This window comes from Phaenicophaeus curvirostris, chromosome 15 (assembly GCF_032191515.1).
Source record: "Phaenicophaeus curvirostris isolate KB17595 chromosome 15, BPBGC_Pcur_1.0, whole genome shotgun sequence".
NCBI lineage: Eukaryota > Metazoa > Chordata > Aves > Cuculiformes > Cuculidae > Phaenicophaeus > Phaenicophaeus curvirostris.
The window spans coordinates 3,408,957-3,423,371 of NC_091406.1; the positions used below are offsets into that span (position 1 = coordinate 3,408,957).

The 14,415-nt window shown below is 44.0% G+C and overlaps 1 protein-coding gene across 5 annotated transcripts in view; it reads right to left on the minus strand.

The window, feature by feature from the left end:
* The window catches only part of MACROH2A1 (macroH2A.1 histone), a 44,158-nt gene extending 34,144 nt beyond the window's left edge, over positions 1-10,014 (minus strand). For 4 of the 5 annotated variants that reach the window (XM_069869353.1, XM_069869351.1, XM_069869352.1 and 1 more), the window contains exons 1-2: positions 9,924-10,014; positions 1,300-1,500 (exon numbers count right to left, since the gene is read on the minus strand). In XM_069869353.1, coding sequence (XP_069725454.1) covers positions 1,300-1,471 — 172 coding nt within the window. In that variant the 5' untranslated portion in view covers positions 1,472-1,500; positions 9,924-10,014. Of the gene's footprint in view, positions 1-1,299; positions 1,501-9,908 lie in introns of all 5 variants that reach the window. The other variant, XM_069869350.1, reaches the window with a different exon arrangement.
* Positions 10,015-14,415: the final 4,401 nt, after the last annotated feature.

Consider the following 14,415-nt stretch of genomic DNA (forward strand, 5'->3'; position numbering starts at 1 on the left):
CAATTTTTTTGTTATTGTTAATCTCCTCAGACAGCAGTTAAAGAAACACTTTCATTTCCCCAGCCTGTTCTTCACTGTCTAAACCATCACTGCCCCAGTAAATACTTTAAATCAAACAGCTAAACAATAACATGTGCTGCTCATTAGCAGTGCCTTAAGCTCACCTGTATTGTTCTGTTTCTTTAAAAGGGCACCATTCAAAGCACCCTTCACCCTAAGCAGCACTTTATTTGAGTTGTTATTGCTGTAAGCAGGAACCTAGCTGAAGGAAATGTTAGTGTTTTAAGGCTATGAAGTTTAAAAGCATTCTTGTAAAGAAAGGGCTGAAACAAAGAAAACTATGAATATAAACAAGTGAAGGGGGAAAAAAAGCGTATTTGATGACTGAGAAAATTCAATAATGCAATATGAATACCTTACAGAAACAAGCAGTCTATTAATTATTTTCTACCAGTCTTCATCTTCAGGGGAAGAAGAAACTTTACAGAAAGAAAAACAGCCTATTTCTGTTCTTCAATGTCAATATCCATTATAAGGTGTATCTAAAATTGACTTAAGAGGAGGGTCACTTCAGTTTAAATACTCCCAGCAAAGCTAAACCACACACTCTGCTACTTTGTGCTTAAGCCAAAGAAACAACGAACTCTCTCTACCTCAGAGACTCAGGGCACCATTAAAGCCTGAAGACTACTGTTCCTTGAAACGCTTTAACCTGCTGCAAGCAGAACGCTGACACAGGCAAATGCACTGTAAAAAAAAGTACTGCTATGAGCAATGAGATACAATTCAAGCTTTTCCTTACTCATGCTAATAGTCTGTCTCCAAACACTAATCCATCTGTGCTTTTCGCTAGATCCCTAGCCTACGGGTACATGCTTGTAAGTCAATTTGGCCACATGAATGTGACTGAACTAATGGTTAATTCCTATCCATTTTTTACAATTTATTTGAACCAAACTGAAAATGCAAAAAGCACACGTGCTGATGCTACTACAGTTAGGATTATTTTTCCATTAGAAGACTACTTTTGTAATGTTGTTTGTGGGGTAAATTTGCAAAGTTTACTTTTTTTTGAGAGAACTGCTATGTAGACATCCTTACTAGCGTGTCTAGTTGTGTATGTCTTTAGGCAAAGAAGTTTCTTTTGAAACTTCATTCTAAATGGAGGAAAAAACCCACCACTTTCATTGTCCAAAAAGGTACCATGAGGATGAGATAATTATTTAAGGTGTTCTGTGCAAATACAGTCTGTGTTATTATTTTCACTACGGCTACTTCATGCTGTTCAGCAAAACCTACCAGTCAGATATTCAAGTACAGCAGCCATATACACTGGAGCACCAACACCAATTCTGTACTTCGGGTGGCCTTTCTTAATGTAACGTAGCATTCTTCCAACAGGGAATATGACCCCAGCTTTTGCCGAGCGGGAAGTCTTGGTTGACTTCTTCTTTCCACCCCTGCTGGACATTTTGTCTGTACTGGGTCTGGAACAGCACTCTGTATATTAGGAAGAAAGAAAGAAAAAGAAAAGGAAAGGTTATCAATAAGGACTGATACTGTAATACTATTTACTGAATTTCAGGACAGAACAGTATTTCGGGCAGGCACTGCATTAAGGTTCCTAAAACAAAGACACAAGTTGCCTCTTTAGGGTGTATGCCACAAGAACCTAAAAAAAGGTTACACAATGTTTACTTGCCATAGTAATCTTGACATAAATTTATATAGTAAGCATATAAGCTAGAGAAATTATTTTGCTTAAATCTGTCTTGGAATTATGTTTCTGAAATTCCTAACCAATTAAACCCAGCACCATTGACAGAGTGAAGTACATCACGCAAAAGAGCTGCTGCATTAAAGCAGAGGATGCTTTCTGCAAGATACAACCCTCTGCTCTCTGGGTAAAACTCTTGATTGGGACTTGAACAACCGTGGTAGGACTGTTCTACTCATAAATGACTATGTTGCTAATAGGAAAAACTGCATCCAATACAGGCTTCATAAAGTGTATTCACCTTCCTTAAAGAAAGAGATTTTTAAGCATGTGCAAGTTTACAGAACAAAGGCCTACGTATGGCAAACTACGCCTCCTGTACATTAAATGTACTATTTTTAGAAAGATCTGAAATGAACCCCTTGAGATTTGAACCTACCACAAATCAGCTGTACTGCTTCAATGTGCCCTCTAGGAATTGGAGGAGCTTCAATCTGCCACCTTTCCTTAACGTAACAGTGGTCTAAACACCGAGCAGACATCTGACAACTGTATCTCAGTTTATGTCGGCGAAGAAACCTACTGCTGATACAGCTGTCAAACATATTTTTCTCTCTCTTTGATTTCTGCTCAGGCTGTAAATAGAAGCTGACAAATCCAGAAAGGTGGAGGGTTTGCAGGCTCTCAAGGTATCTTTGAAGCTTTAGGTGACGCACTACGTTTTGAAATGAACCCAGAGGAAAAAGGAATGTACCTATCTCCCCCTCCCTCACACATGTCTGGATGTTGGTAAACCAGCGGCATGTATCAGTACCTCTGTGCATCCTAGTTCCTTCCTTGCTACACAAATCCTATCCAATGCAACAGCAAATTCACTGGTGTGTTTATATACTCACCAACGAAACCTCCTGCTTTCCCATGACACCTTTCTCTGCTTCCCTTTTTGTTTTTCTCTCATTTACTCAGATTTCTCTTCTTGTCCTTATGAACCTAACTTTATTTGCCATATATTTGAATCCACAACAAGCAAGTGAGCTCAGAATTAGGCAGAACAGCTTCACCACTAAAGAAACACAAGCATCAAACACTTCTCCTTTCCACATCCATTCATCACAGAGTCAATACTTGCAAAATATATTAAGTAAAATAAATGCAACGGGCTTACTGCATGTTAAAGGTAAACAAAATAATCCCACCTTAGCAGCTCAGATGAAAGCCACACTACGTTTATTACACTTATGTAAAAAAACAGACAGGAAACTTTGGAATGGGGAAGTCATCAAAAGGGTTCCTTCTCCTTTCCTCTGCTCTGAGCTCAGCTCTGTAACAACTATTATTCTGCAAAAGAAGCGGAGAAAAGCCAATTTTTCTGCCTTGTGAAAATGCCTAACTGGAACTCACAACTGATTTCAAAAACCAGTCATCCAGTTAGCGCTGCCTTTGTTAGTGGGAAGGCTTGGTGTGGCTTCGAGTTGGCTACAGACTTTCTGCCAGAAATTATTTTCATACTTCATTATCCATTTTCATCACTACTACAGATGTTTAGTCTCACCACTGTTAAGAAATTCACTCAACCAAACATCAGGGAAAACAGGCACGGGAGACACCTGTGCTTCCAGCTTCCTTCATAATTCCTTTGTTTTGTAACCAATTGGTGAATGAAGAAAAAACATTTTTTTTTCTAGGGAAAACCTGCAAGCCTTAAACAGTAAGCTTCCATTAATCATTTGACTTATGAGTCTATCGAATAGTTGGAATAGCTGGAAAAGAATACAGAATACAGAAATTTCCTGATGTTAGGGTTCGTTTTTTTGCTTTGAGGGAGTGTCATCTCACCATCAGCTGCTGTAACATTTGGATCAAAGTACAAGTAAAGCATGGAGCAATACTGAATTACTGCCAGCGAGGCTTTGAAGGAGTTGGAGTAAAAACAGCTCACCCAATCTAAAACTCCAAATGGAAGACACACACGGATGGCCGTGCTGTAGCTGGTAACAGAAAGAGATGAAAGAGCACTGCCCTTTCATGTTTAGTTCCAAGAAAATTACTATTCATAGAGAAGTATGGGAAGCGGTTCCTTCATATGTTGAAACAAATGCACACTGTATATCACTGTCTCTGGGTACACATCATCTGTCCAAAGCTATGTTGAGTTTTAACATACTGTCAATTGTCATCGGTCACGCTAAATCAATCTCCCTTACATCACCCTTTAGCAACACAATGCTGTTAGCTTCCAATCTCTCTCATCTGGTGTTCAGAAGATGTTCTTCCCTTTAACACACTATTTTCTACTTAATACTTCCAAGCCTCCTGTTATCTCAGCTATCTAACACCTACCCATATATAAAAATGGTGTGTTTTTTTTTCTTTCATAAGCAGCTTATTCTATGACTTTAGCAAATCCTAGACATTTATTTATTATTCTTTATTTTATACTCCTGGTCACATTCCTTCCATTAATATTCCATTAATATCTAGGATAACCCTGGACCTATCTTAACAATTAACCTGATCCGCTCATACTGTACATTAAAGAGCTTTCTAGCTGTAAGTTGTGAGGAAAAACTTGCCTGAACCATAAAAGTGGGGAGGCTTTCATATTAAAAAAGGCAAGAACTTGTGGAACTTGCAGCATCAAGAGTGAAACTCAATAATGACAAGATTCAGAGCTTCCTGTCTCAAGGATCCCATCCCTACAACATGTAGTGACTCACTGTGTTTTTGGATGTTGGGGGTGGAGGGAAGGAAATTCCAATTAACTTCCAAGTACCACTTTTAATTTTGCCAACTACTTGATTTGGAAGGGAGATAAAAAAGAATCTAGCATGGAAGACCTTTCTTTCAGGCCTAATTATGGATTCAGGATGACTGTTTTACAGAACCTGTTTGTCCTGCCTTTAAGCTGAGGGATGACCCAACGAGCTCTCCAAGTCTCTTCTCCACTTCTAGTTTTCCACAGCAGAAGAGAAGAAAAGGGAAGGAGATTTCACTTGCATGAGCCACAAAAAGCATTTCTGAAATCAAGTGTGAAGAGCATGGCAACAGATCAAAACCCAAAGAAAACTCCGTGCCTTACATGTTCTCGAATGGTTTATCTCTGTAGCACCAGAAACTCTGGAATGCTGCCAGCGTTAATGAACCAGAGCTGTTTGCTGAGTCACTGCTAGCCAGCAGATGAGGGAGGCAACCAAAGGGAACCTTATCACATGTGCCATGGTTCAGCCAAGATTTATTATTTTTTTAATGATCCTGCTCAAATCACAGTCAATGATAGTCAGTGGCCCAGTCCTTGCCTTTCTTGCCCTTCTCCTGTCTTTGCAAAGGAGTTACTGAGAAAATTTACCAAATACCTCACAAAGTCTTCAAAGATTTGATAGTAAAAGTATTTAATATCAACATGAGCATTCATGATGGTATCACTATGATAATTAAAGGATACCACTGAGGAGTCTGCTTATCCCAGCCCACCTTTGACTCTGAATTAAATTTAATGCTTTATCCTTCAGTGGTTCTGCTTGGACACAGATGTCCTAGTTGCAGAATTTAGCACCTATTCATAGCCTTTTGAAAACACCTTAAAGACCGCAGCAAGATTCACACTGCTTTCTAACAGCTCAAAACTCAGAGAGTGAGAATAAGATGGTATATTAATTTGGCTCACAGCAAAGAGTCAAGCTACCAAGTTCCTCTGCTGTCAAGTCTTTGTGAGCCAGAAATACAGTTTCTAAGAAACAAAGTAATATTAAGGTGTAGCAATGAAATTGGTACAATTAACACTTTTCTATTTGAAGTTGGCTGCAGTAACTCTGGTTGGCTACATTTTTCTGTGTGAAGACATATACTCCACCAAATCACACTTTCAAACGCCATCTCCCTAAAATGTGCATGGGCATCATAATTCTGAAAGCACAGTCTCACATCCTGCTAAAAGGATACTTAATTTCCAAGTACCAGTACTTCATTAGCTCAGTCAATCTGACACTTTCATCAAACAGTAGTAATAAAACTCCCTACTGTTAATAGTTTTCAGGTACTGGTTCTTAGTGACTTAACAAATTACTATGAATGCCATTGCTGTCAGGCAGGGACTCATGATCATGGGCTTACGTTCTATTATCTGCACTCAGCAAACAGCTGATTAAATTTAGATCTACATGATCACATCAGTTAAGTGCAGTGGAGGCCAGGAGACCATCACTACAATAGGATAAATACTAAGATTTAGTAATTATTTCTCTTGTCTTTCCAGTACAAAGACTAAGCTGGAAAGTTCATTTTTGTATCACAAGAGATTAACTGTCATGCTATGTGCTTTCCATTGTTTCATAAGATTAACGATATAAGTGCTGCCATTCTCTCTTAAATCTATTTATGTACTATAATAATAATAGCCAGCCACGGAACTCTTTTTGAAAAGGTGCATTTGAATTTGCTTTGACAACTAACTTGCTCTGCTCTTGGCTAATTAGAAGCTACTCTGGTGTATTTATAAGATGCGCTGCTTATAGAGTTGGTATGAAATGGTCTCTAATAATGCCTACCTAGCACAACAGCATCTCAGTCTGTGACTGTGGTTTCCAGGTATGACAGTAACAGAAGGAGAGCTAATCACTCGGTTATAGTTTGATCTGATGTGATTTCAAATTATAGCTTGGATGCTTGATCAAAGCAGTAACTCTTTGTGGTCTGAAACAGACAGAGGAGTGAAACTGGCAGCAAAACAGCTGCTCCAGCACTACATTAATTTCTCATCTTAAAAGGCAGCACCATACAGACATCTATTTTCTCTTGGAAAACTGAGAGAACATTCCTCGCCTAGGAATGCCCAACAGATGTACTTCCCACTGAAGGTTAATAAGATTAAAATTCCCCAGAGCAATACCTCAAAGGATGGGAAAAAGAGGAACAGCATTCTTACAAAATCTGTGTGCAAAACAAAATACTGTTGCACAATTGTATTGAACTGGCAAAAGTCTTTCCCTCCCACAATGGGTCTGAAACAAATATCCCCTTAATGTGCAAACCTCCACTGCAGAGTACTGCGAGCATGACAACAGTTTTAGCTGGGCATCCTGCCACCAACAGTCAGGAAAACGTAAATACAATTGTCTTCACTGACCACTGCTGGGAGTACTAGCATAAAATCAACCCCATTTGTGCTTAACAGCTTTTTGTATATTAGATAGGAAGGATAAAATTTGATATAGGACCTTCAATAACTGGACTATTTATGAATTCTATGTTCAGAAAAACTGTTTTAAAGAACATTCTGAAAACTTCTTTGCTCCTTGACATTTTTGTAAGAAAGCAAAACCGCAATATATTCTGAAATTAAAGATAGACGCTATGCTGCTGAGGGAAGGGAGTGCAAGACCTTGACCCACTGAGGAGATCACGAAAGGCACAAATCAAGCATCACTCCTTTTGGATGAAGGACCACAAACTGAATCCTGCCCCTCCTCTCTTCAGGATGGGCCTGGGTAAGGAACTATAACTTGTTTATGTTGTCTACGGTCTCTTTCTTTGACAAGTAAGCAAGCACTGTAGTCTCCGCAAACACGGCATGTTTCTTCACCAATTTCACCTCTAGGAAGCACTGAGCTGACAAAACCAAATGCTCACTGCTCTGCCCACTGGGTCAACATTCTCTCTCCCCAGGCTCTCTCTGGAGGCTCTTTTTTCCTCTTGTGGCGTCAGTTCCAGATTCCTGTTCCTTTATCCCTCCTTTACAACCCCTATGGGCAGGACTACCTTCTATGCAGAACAGACAACAGGCCTTGAGCCTGGCTGACAAGAGTTAAACAAAAACACTTCTGAATTTCTTTGAGAGCGCAAGATTTTGACCATTCTTCAGGAACGTGACTGTATCATCTACCTTATCGAAAGAGTATCTTTTATCAAAGCTCATTGCTGTGTATTGGAATTCTACCTGCAGAACTAGGCAGCTCCCAAGGACAAATTTAAACATGCCGATTTCTTTAAAGACTAAGTTTGCAGTGGTGGATTTTTCTTAGTGCTAATGCTGATGTATAAAATAAGTGGTGCTTATTACTGTCAGTAGGCCAAATTCTAGCCTTACTATTAGTTTTTAAATGTGTTATGGCTTAATCTACACTGTCAGCATCTGGCTTTACGGGCAATCAGAAGGCTACCTCTCATACACAAAAAAATGAAGTTTCTCTCCAACAGCCCAAGAAGCCTAGGAGACATCAGTGTGAAAGCTTACAATACACAACACAGAAAAATAACCTGCAACTGCTACAAAGTAAGTGACAGCATAGCTCATTTCTTTCAGAACACTTTAAAGAAAACCCAAACCCACTTGGATAACACATTGAGGAGTTTTCTAGGGACCACTAGATACAAAACCTCTCATACCCAATTGCATTAAAATATACTTTTCAAAGCAACTGTAATCATCTTGTTCCCACCTAAATCTTTTAACTCTGCCCAAGAACCTGCATTCTGTTTTTATTAATTGCTCACTTGCTCATTTATTTCTTCTGCTCTTAGGAATGGGGGAGGCAGTGGATCTGCAGAGTTCCCTGCAGACCTGTTGCTAAGTGACAGCCACACACGGTCCTGGGGAAAAAATGGTCGTTCATTTGTATGGTCAAGAAGTAAATAACAAGCCTCATCCAAATATACTTCAACAACCAGTCTCCTTCCATCAACATAAACCAAGTACCCTCACTTCTATACCACTGTACTTGCACAGGAGCTGTTTCCAACTGCCAGCTTCCGATGCCAATTCATAGGCCTTCTGCAACTTACTTTTAAAGATCACAGAGCAGACAAAAGGATTATAGGAAGACAGAAGTTACGGAAACAGTTTGTCCCCCGTACTGGGTCCTACATCCACAAACACGTCGGTTTTCGGTCTGACTGCAGCTGCTTCTGTGATTTACCCTGTGCGGAGCCTCAGGAACCTGCATTCACCTGCAGCACCCGCAGTCCCTTTGCAAAACCCTCACCCCGCGCCAGCCTGTGTGGGCTGCTCAGACCCTGCAGGCAGACATATTGCAGGCTGTGCAAGAAGTGACAGCTCCAAAAGAATAAGGGGCCCCGTTTCAAGCTGAACCTTTATTTTTACCACTCTTGGAAGCCTTTGCTTACAGATTTTAAAATGTCATTTGGCTTTTGTTAATTCATTCAGTTGCAGCAGGGAACTTCTGTGCCACTGTTTCTTCACCCCGAAGCGGAACGCACTGCAAACGCGTTCTGCTGCTTTTCTTTGGCAGTCTCTCTGGATTATCTTCTCCTGCCTGATGACCCGAGGTGGGAAAGACTTTGGAAAGGAGCCCGTGCGTGCGGAGAGAGGCAGGGAGAGGCGAGGAACAGCGGCTCAGCCCCTGCCACTGCCTGGGATCGCCGCGCAGGGTGGGTGCCCACCGTGTCCCCCAGCCCCCGCGTCGCAACCCAGGGCAGGATTTCATAGAAATCATTGAATCGTACAATTGCTTGGTTGGAAAAGACCTTTGCGATCATCGAGCCCAACTGCACCTGTCCCCGACTAAACCAGATCCCCGAGCACCTCATCTACCCGTCTTTTAAACACCCCCAGGGACAGGGACACAGCCACCTCCCTGAGCATCCGTTCCAGTGCCAGAGAACCCTCTCGGCGAAGAAATTTTCCTGAAGTCCAATCGGAACCTGCCCTGGCGCAACTTGAGGCCATTCCCTCTCGTCCTACCGCCTGTCACTTGGGAGAAGAGACCAGCACCCACAACGTCCTTTCAAGGAGCTGTAGACAGTGAAGAGGTCTCCCCTCAGTCTCCTTTTCTCCAGGCTGAACAACCCCAGGTCCCTCAGCTGCCTCTCCTAACCCTCGTTCTCCGGCCCCTCGACGCCCTTGGAGTGAGGGGCGCAAACCTGAACCCAGGATTCGAGGCGCGGCCTCGCCAGCGCCGGGCACGGGGGCTCGATCGCTTCCCTGCTCCTGCTGGCCACGCTGCTTCTGATACAGGCCAAGGCGCTGGCTGCCGCCTGGGCCACCAGGGCCACCCGGGCCACCCCCCACCCCGGCTGGGTCCCTGCCCTCCCCTGACGCCGAGGCCGGGCCGGGCCAGGCCGGGCTGGAGCCGGGGGGGGGGGGGGGGGGGGCGTGGGGGGCAGGACCCCTCCTCCCTCCCGGCCGCCCCCCAGGCCGGGCCCCCCGCGCCGGTCGCCGCCCCCCGCCTTTCCCCACAGGGCAGTGACTCACGGCGCGGGCTGAGACTCGTCCCCGAGGGCCGGCGGCGGCCCCGGCCCCGCTGCTGCTACCGCCGCCGCTGCCGCCGCTGCTGCCGCCGCCGCCGCCGCCGCCGAGCTCCGCCCGCCGCGCCCCGGGAGCGGCCGGAGCGAGCCCAGCTCCCACAATGCCCCGCGACGCACCGCTCCCCCCTCCCCCCCCCCCCGCCGCGAGACCGCGCGCGCGCCACGCCCCGCCCCGCAGGCCCCGCCCCCCGCACGTGTGTGAGTGAGAGTGAGTGTGAGTGTGAGTGTGAGTGAGTGTGTCTGTGAGTGAGTGTGAGTGTGGATGAGCGTGTGAGTGAGTGTGTGAGTGTGAGTGAGTGTGTCTGTGAGTGAGTGTGAGTGTGGATGAGTGTGTGAGTGAGTGTGAGTGTGGATGAGTGTGTGAGTGTGAGTGAGTGTGTGTGAGAGTGTGTGTGAGTGTGAGTGAGTGAATGTGTCTGTGAGTGAGTGTGAGTGTGGATGAGTGTGTGAGTGAGTGTGAGTGTGGATGAGTGTGTGAGTGTGAGTGTGAGTGAGTGTGTGTGAGAGTGTGTGTGAGTGTGAGTGAGTGAATGTGTCTGTGAGTGAGTGTGAGTGTGGATGAGTGTGTGAGTGAGTGTGTGTATGAGTGTGTGTGTGAGTGTGTGTGAGAGTGAGTGAGTGAATGTGTCTGTGAGTGAGTGTGAGTGTGTGTGTGAGTGTGAGTGTGTGTGTGAGTGAATGTGTGAGTGAGTGTGAGTGTGAGTGAGTGATAGTGTCTGTGAGTGTGAGTGAGTGTGAGAGTGTGTGTGAATGTGTGTGTGATTGTGTGAGTGTGAGTATGAGTGTGTGTGAGTGAGTGTGAGTGTGTGTGAGTGAGTGTGAGTGTGTGTGTGAGCATGTGAGTGTATGAGCGTGTGAGTAGTTGAGTGCGTGTGTATGAGTGTGATTGTGTGAGCGAGTGTGAGTGTGTGTATGAATGTGTGAATGAGTGTGAGTGTGTGTGAATGATTGTGTATGAGTGTGAGTGTGGATGAGTGTGTGAGTGACTGTGTGAGTGAGTTGCTGTGTGAACGTGTGGATGAGTGTGTGTGTGAGAGAGTATGTGTGTGTATGAGTACGTATGAACGTGTGAGTCAGTGCGAGTGTGTGTGCATGTGAGTGAGTGCATGTGTCTGCATGTGTGTGAGTGTATGAGTGTGTGTATGAGTGTGTGGATGAGTGTGAGTGTGGATGAGTGTGAGTGACTGAGTGTGTGAGTGACTGAGTGTGTAAGTGAGTTTCTGTGTGAGTGTGTGACTGAGTGCGTGTGTATGAGCATGTATGAATGTGCGAGTGTGTGTGCAGAAAGGAGGAAAATGCTTTAAAGGAAGAAAGCGAGACAGAACTAGGCACAGGCTGCATTGAAACGAGGCTTAAAATTACTGCTGGTCTGAGAAACATCACTCAAAAAAGTGTTTCTGAGCTAAGGGGTGAGAAGCCACGGTACGCATAGGACTGCAAGTCGTGTGCACTTCCATTCCCCAAGCTCAGGGAGTAGAAGTGGGGTGTTCTCATCCACACAGATGACCACTCTTGGTCTGCTTTTCAGCGCAGCTAAGCTTTCCCCCCCCCAGACGTCTCTCATCAGGTTGCTGTGCAGCACACGATCAGCTGCAACCTTGGCCTGACTGTGCCCCCCAGTGCTAATTGCAACCTGAATACTATTCAGACCTGGGGGCTGCCTAACAAAGGCTCCCCGCTAAGTAAAGTCCCTATCATCGTCCCCGGTTGCCCTTAACCCAAGGACATGGATACAGTTCTCACCAGGCCATCTGCCGTGGCTCATCTAAAACAGCTGAGGACACACTCTGCTTCCCTTGTGTTCCCATCCACACACCCCATCTCCCTCCCACGTCCTCTGCCTCCGCGTTCACACCACAGCAGGGCTCTGCTCCCTTTTTCCTTGCGGGCGGTGTTGCCCACGCAGTCACCCTTCCCGCGTGCTGTGCACAACACCGAGCAGAACTCGTCCTCCAATGCTTGCCTCTTCCCACTCAGCTTTGCTGTCACCCACGCAAGTTTTATTTAAAAAATAAAAAAACCCAAACCCTCCAGATATCTCTGCTGACATGATGAGCTGCAAAGGACCATGTGGGATCTAAAGAACCCAAAACGTTGTCTAATGGGATTAGTACAAGGCTACAAAGGGAAGGGAGCTGATCTGCTGGGTGGATAGAGTCATCTGGGAAACCGGTGCAGGGTTTTTTTAATGTTTCTCTGCTGTTGTCGTTCATTTTGCTCGGTTTGCAAGGGCAGTCTCTGGATTTTGTGCTTTTGAAGAAAGCCTTCAAAACACAGTTGGTAAGAATTTCCAAGTGGCTGAGAGCTGGCTGAGTTTGCAGAGGGGCTGCACAATCTGTGGAATAGGATGCTAGCGTGGAGACCACTGCGATCATTTTAATGTTAACGGTGACTGGCTTGTCTCCCACAGATTTATTGTACTAACCATCTACTTGGTCTTCGAAGAGCACTCATTTTGAGAGCATGACATGAATATCTGGAAGGGAACGCTGCCCCAAAGTCTGTGAAACTACTCTGCATAAACTATCTCACTAAAACAAACCTTGGCTTAGATTTTACTCCCTTTGCTGGTTTAGTGATGTATTTATTTATTTATACAGAATGATAAGAAGTGACTTTCCATAGCTCTGCCCTCTTTATAATAATGTAAACAGTTCCTTTCCTTGCATCCTTACATTCTTATTTTATTTTGACACCTTGACTCTGTAATCAGTTTTAGCAACCTCAAGGGACTATTTGCAGGTGATACTTCTGAGTGATTGAGAATCACCTAACTTGTTTCTGCAGCATGGGTGGTGGAGAAGGAAATATTACTTGGGAGGGGGCAGAGTGGCGTGGGAAGGGTTGTGGCTGATGGTAATCCTCTTAAACTTACATAAGCGTTTTCACTTTGGGATAGCTATCTTAATTCTGAATGCGTCACCTCGTTTGTCATTGGAGTTTATTTCTCGTTGCGTGTTTATTATATTGGATATTCAGAATGCATGTCCTGAGTTACTTTGGGCTGCTGAAACCTCTCTCCAGGATGTGGTGTGCCCAGCCAGCAAGTCCTTGCTGTTTCCCTTCCATCTTCACAAGTCAAAAGGAAGCACAGCTTCCTCAGACATGACCTTCTTCAGCTGTTTAGCCTCCTCTCTTTTTTTTTTGCAGGCTGCCCCACTAATCCATGCTTCAGTTAAGTCCTTGCAGGCAGGCTACAATCACAATATGTACCTGTAACGTGCGTAGTGCTGTGGATGTTCTCATGTTCTCTCTGTCAGACGGCACAGAAACCTTGTACCAAACCCACCCAGTGCTTGTAATGCTCTTAATGCAACCCACAGACCCAATATCTGTCCCAGCAGAGTATTAACTGTGATTTCCAGAGGGCTGACTGGCCTTCCCCCAGATTGCTGTAATCCACTGTGGTTGCATGGAGAAATTCCTCCCTACAGTACCTGAATATGTACGAGACAGGTCTTCTCTTTCACTTCGCTCTGGTTTCCAGACACCATAAAGATTTGCAGTTATTCAAAATTAGCCCATCAAGATCAGGAGCTTCTGCAAGTGAGATCGACCACAAGCTGATGCTGGAACCACGGTGTGTTTTGGTACCTGTCTTGTGCAGTGTTGGAACCATTGATCTTAATGATCCTTTTTAATCTTCATTATCTAGACAAAGAAAGAACTGCAGTCTGGTTTCCAGCACGCTTCAAAAACTGACAGCTGACTTTGTCAAAGCGAGCTGCTGTTTTACACTCAGCCTTTCTCTCCCGCAGGTGAACAGAATTAATTCCATTTTCAGATAGTGGCTCTTCGCTTTGACATCCAAGTCATGACAATTGTGAGGATGTTCTCCCTCTTCTGAACTTGGAAAACAATTATTTGTTCCTGTCTCAACAGTACTCAAGGCACTGTCAACTCTCTTTTTATTGCCAGGCAGGTTCTATAGCAAAAGTGCCAACTGGCAATAATATGATACAGTGAGATTAATACTTGCAGGGCACAAGAAGTGGAAGTTTGGGATTCTTTTCCCAGGCTGGTAGACAGAGATAAGTTAGTACAGATAATTTTGTTCTTTTGTTCCAATATTTTGTAGGCAGGGTACCTTTTATTTTTTTTCAAAAAAAAATGATATGTGTGCCAACCAGCTTTTTCAAGTATCTTTGCCATTTTTGTAATTGCTTTCTTCTAGAAAAATATCAGCTATGGAAATTTTTATGCCCTCTATCAAAACAAATGCTTAAGAGCATAGAAAATGTCTTAGATAAAATCTCTTATTTTAATGGAAGACAAACATTTTCGATTTTAAATCTGGAAAATGAGAGTCACTGTGATACTTCCACTTTTTGACCCAGGTTGTGAAGTCATTCGTGCAGCTAATGGATGCTGTGACTCGCAATAATGTCAAAACCAATCTGTAGATTAGGGGTAATATTAACCGCTGGTATAATGCATTT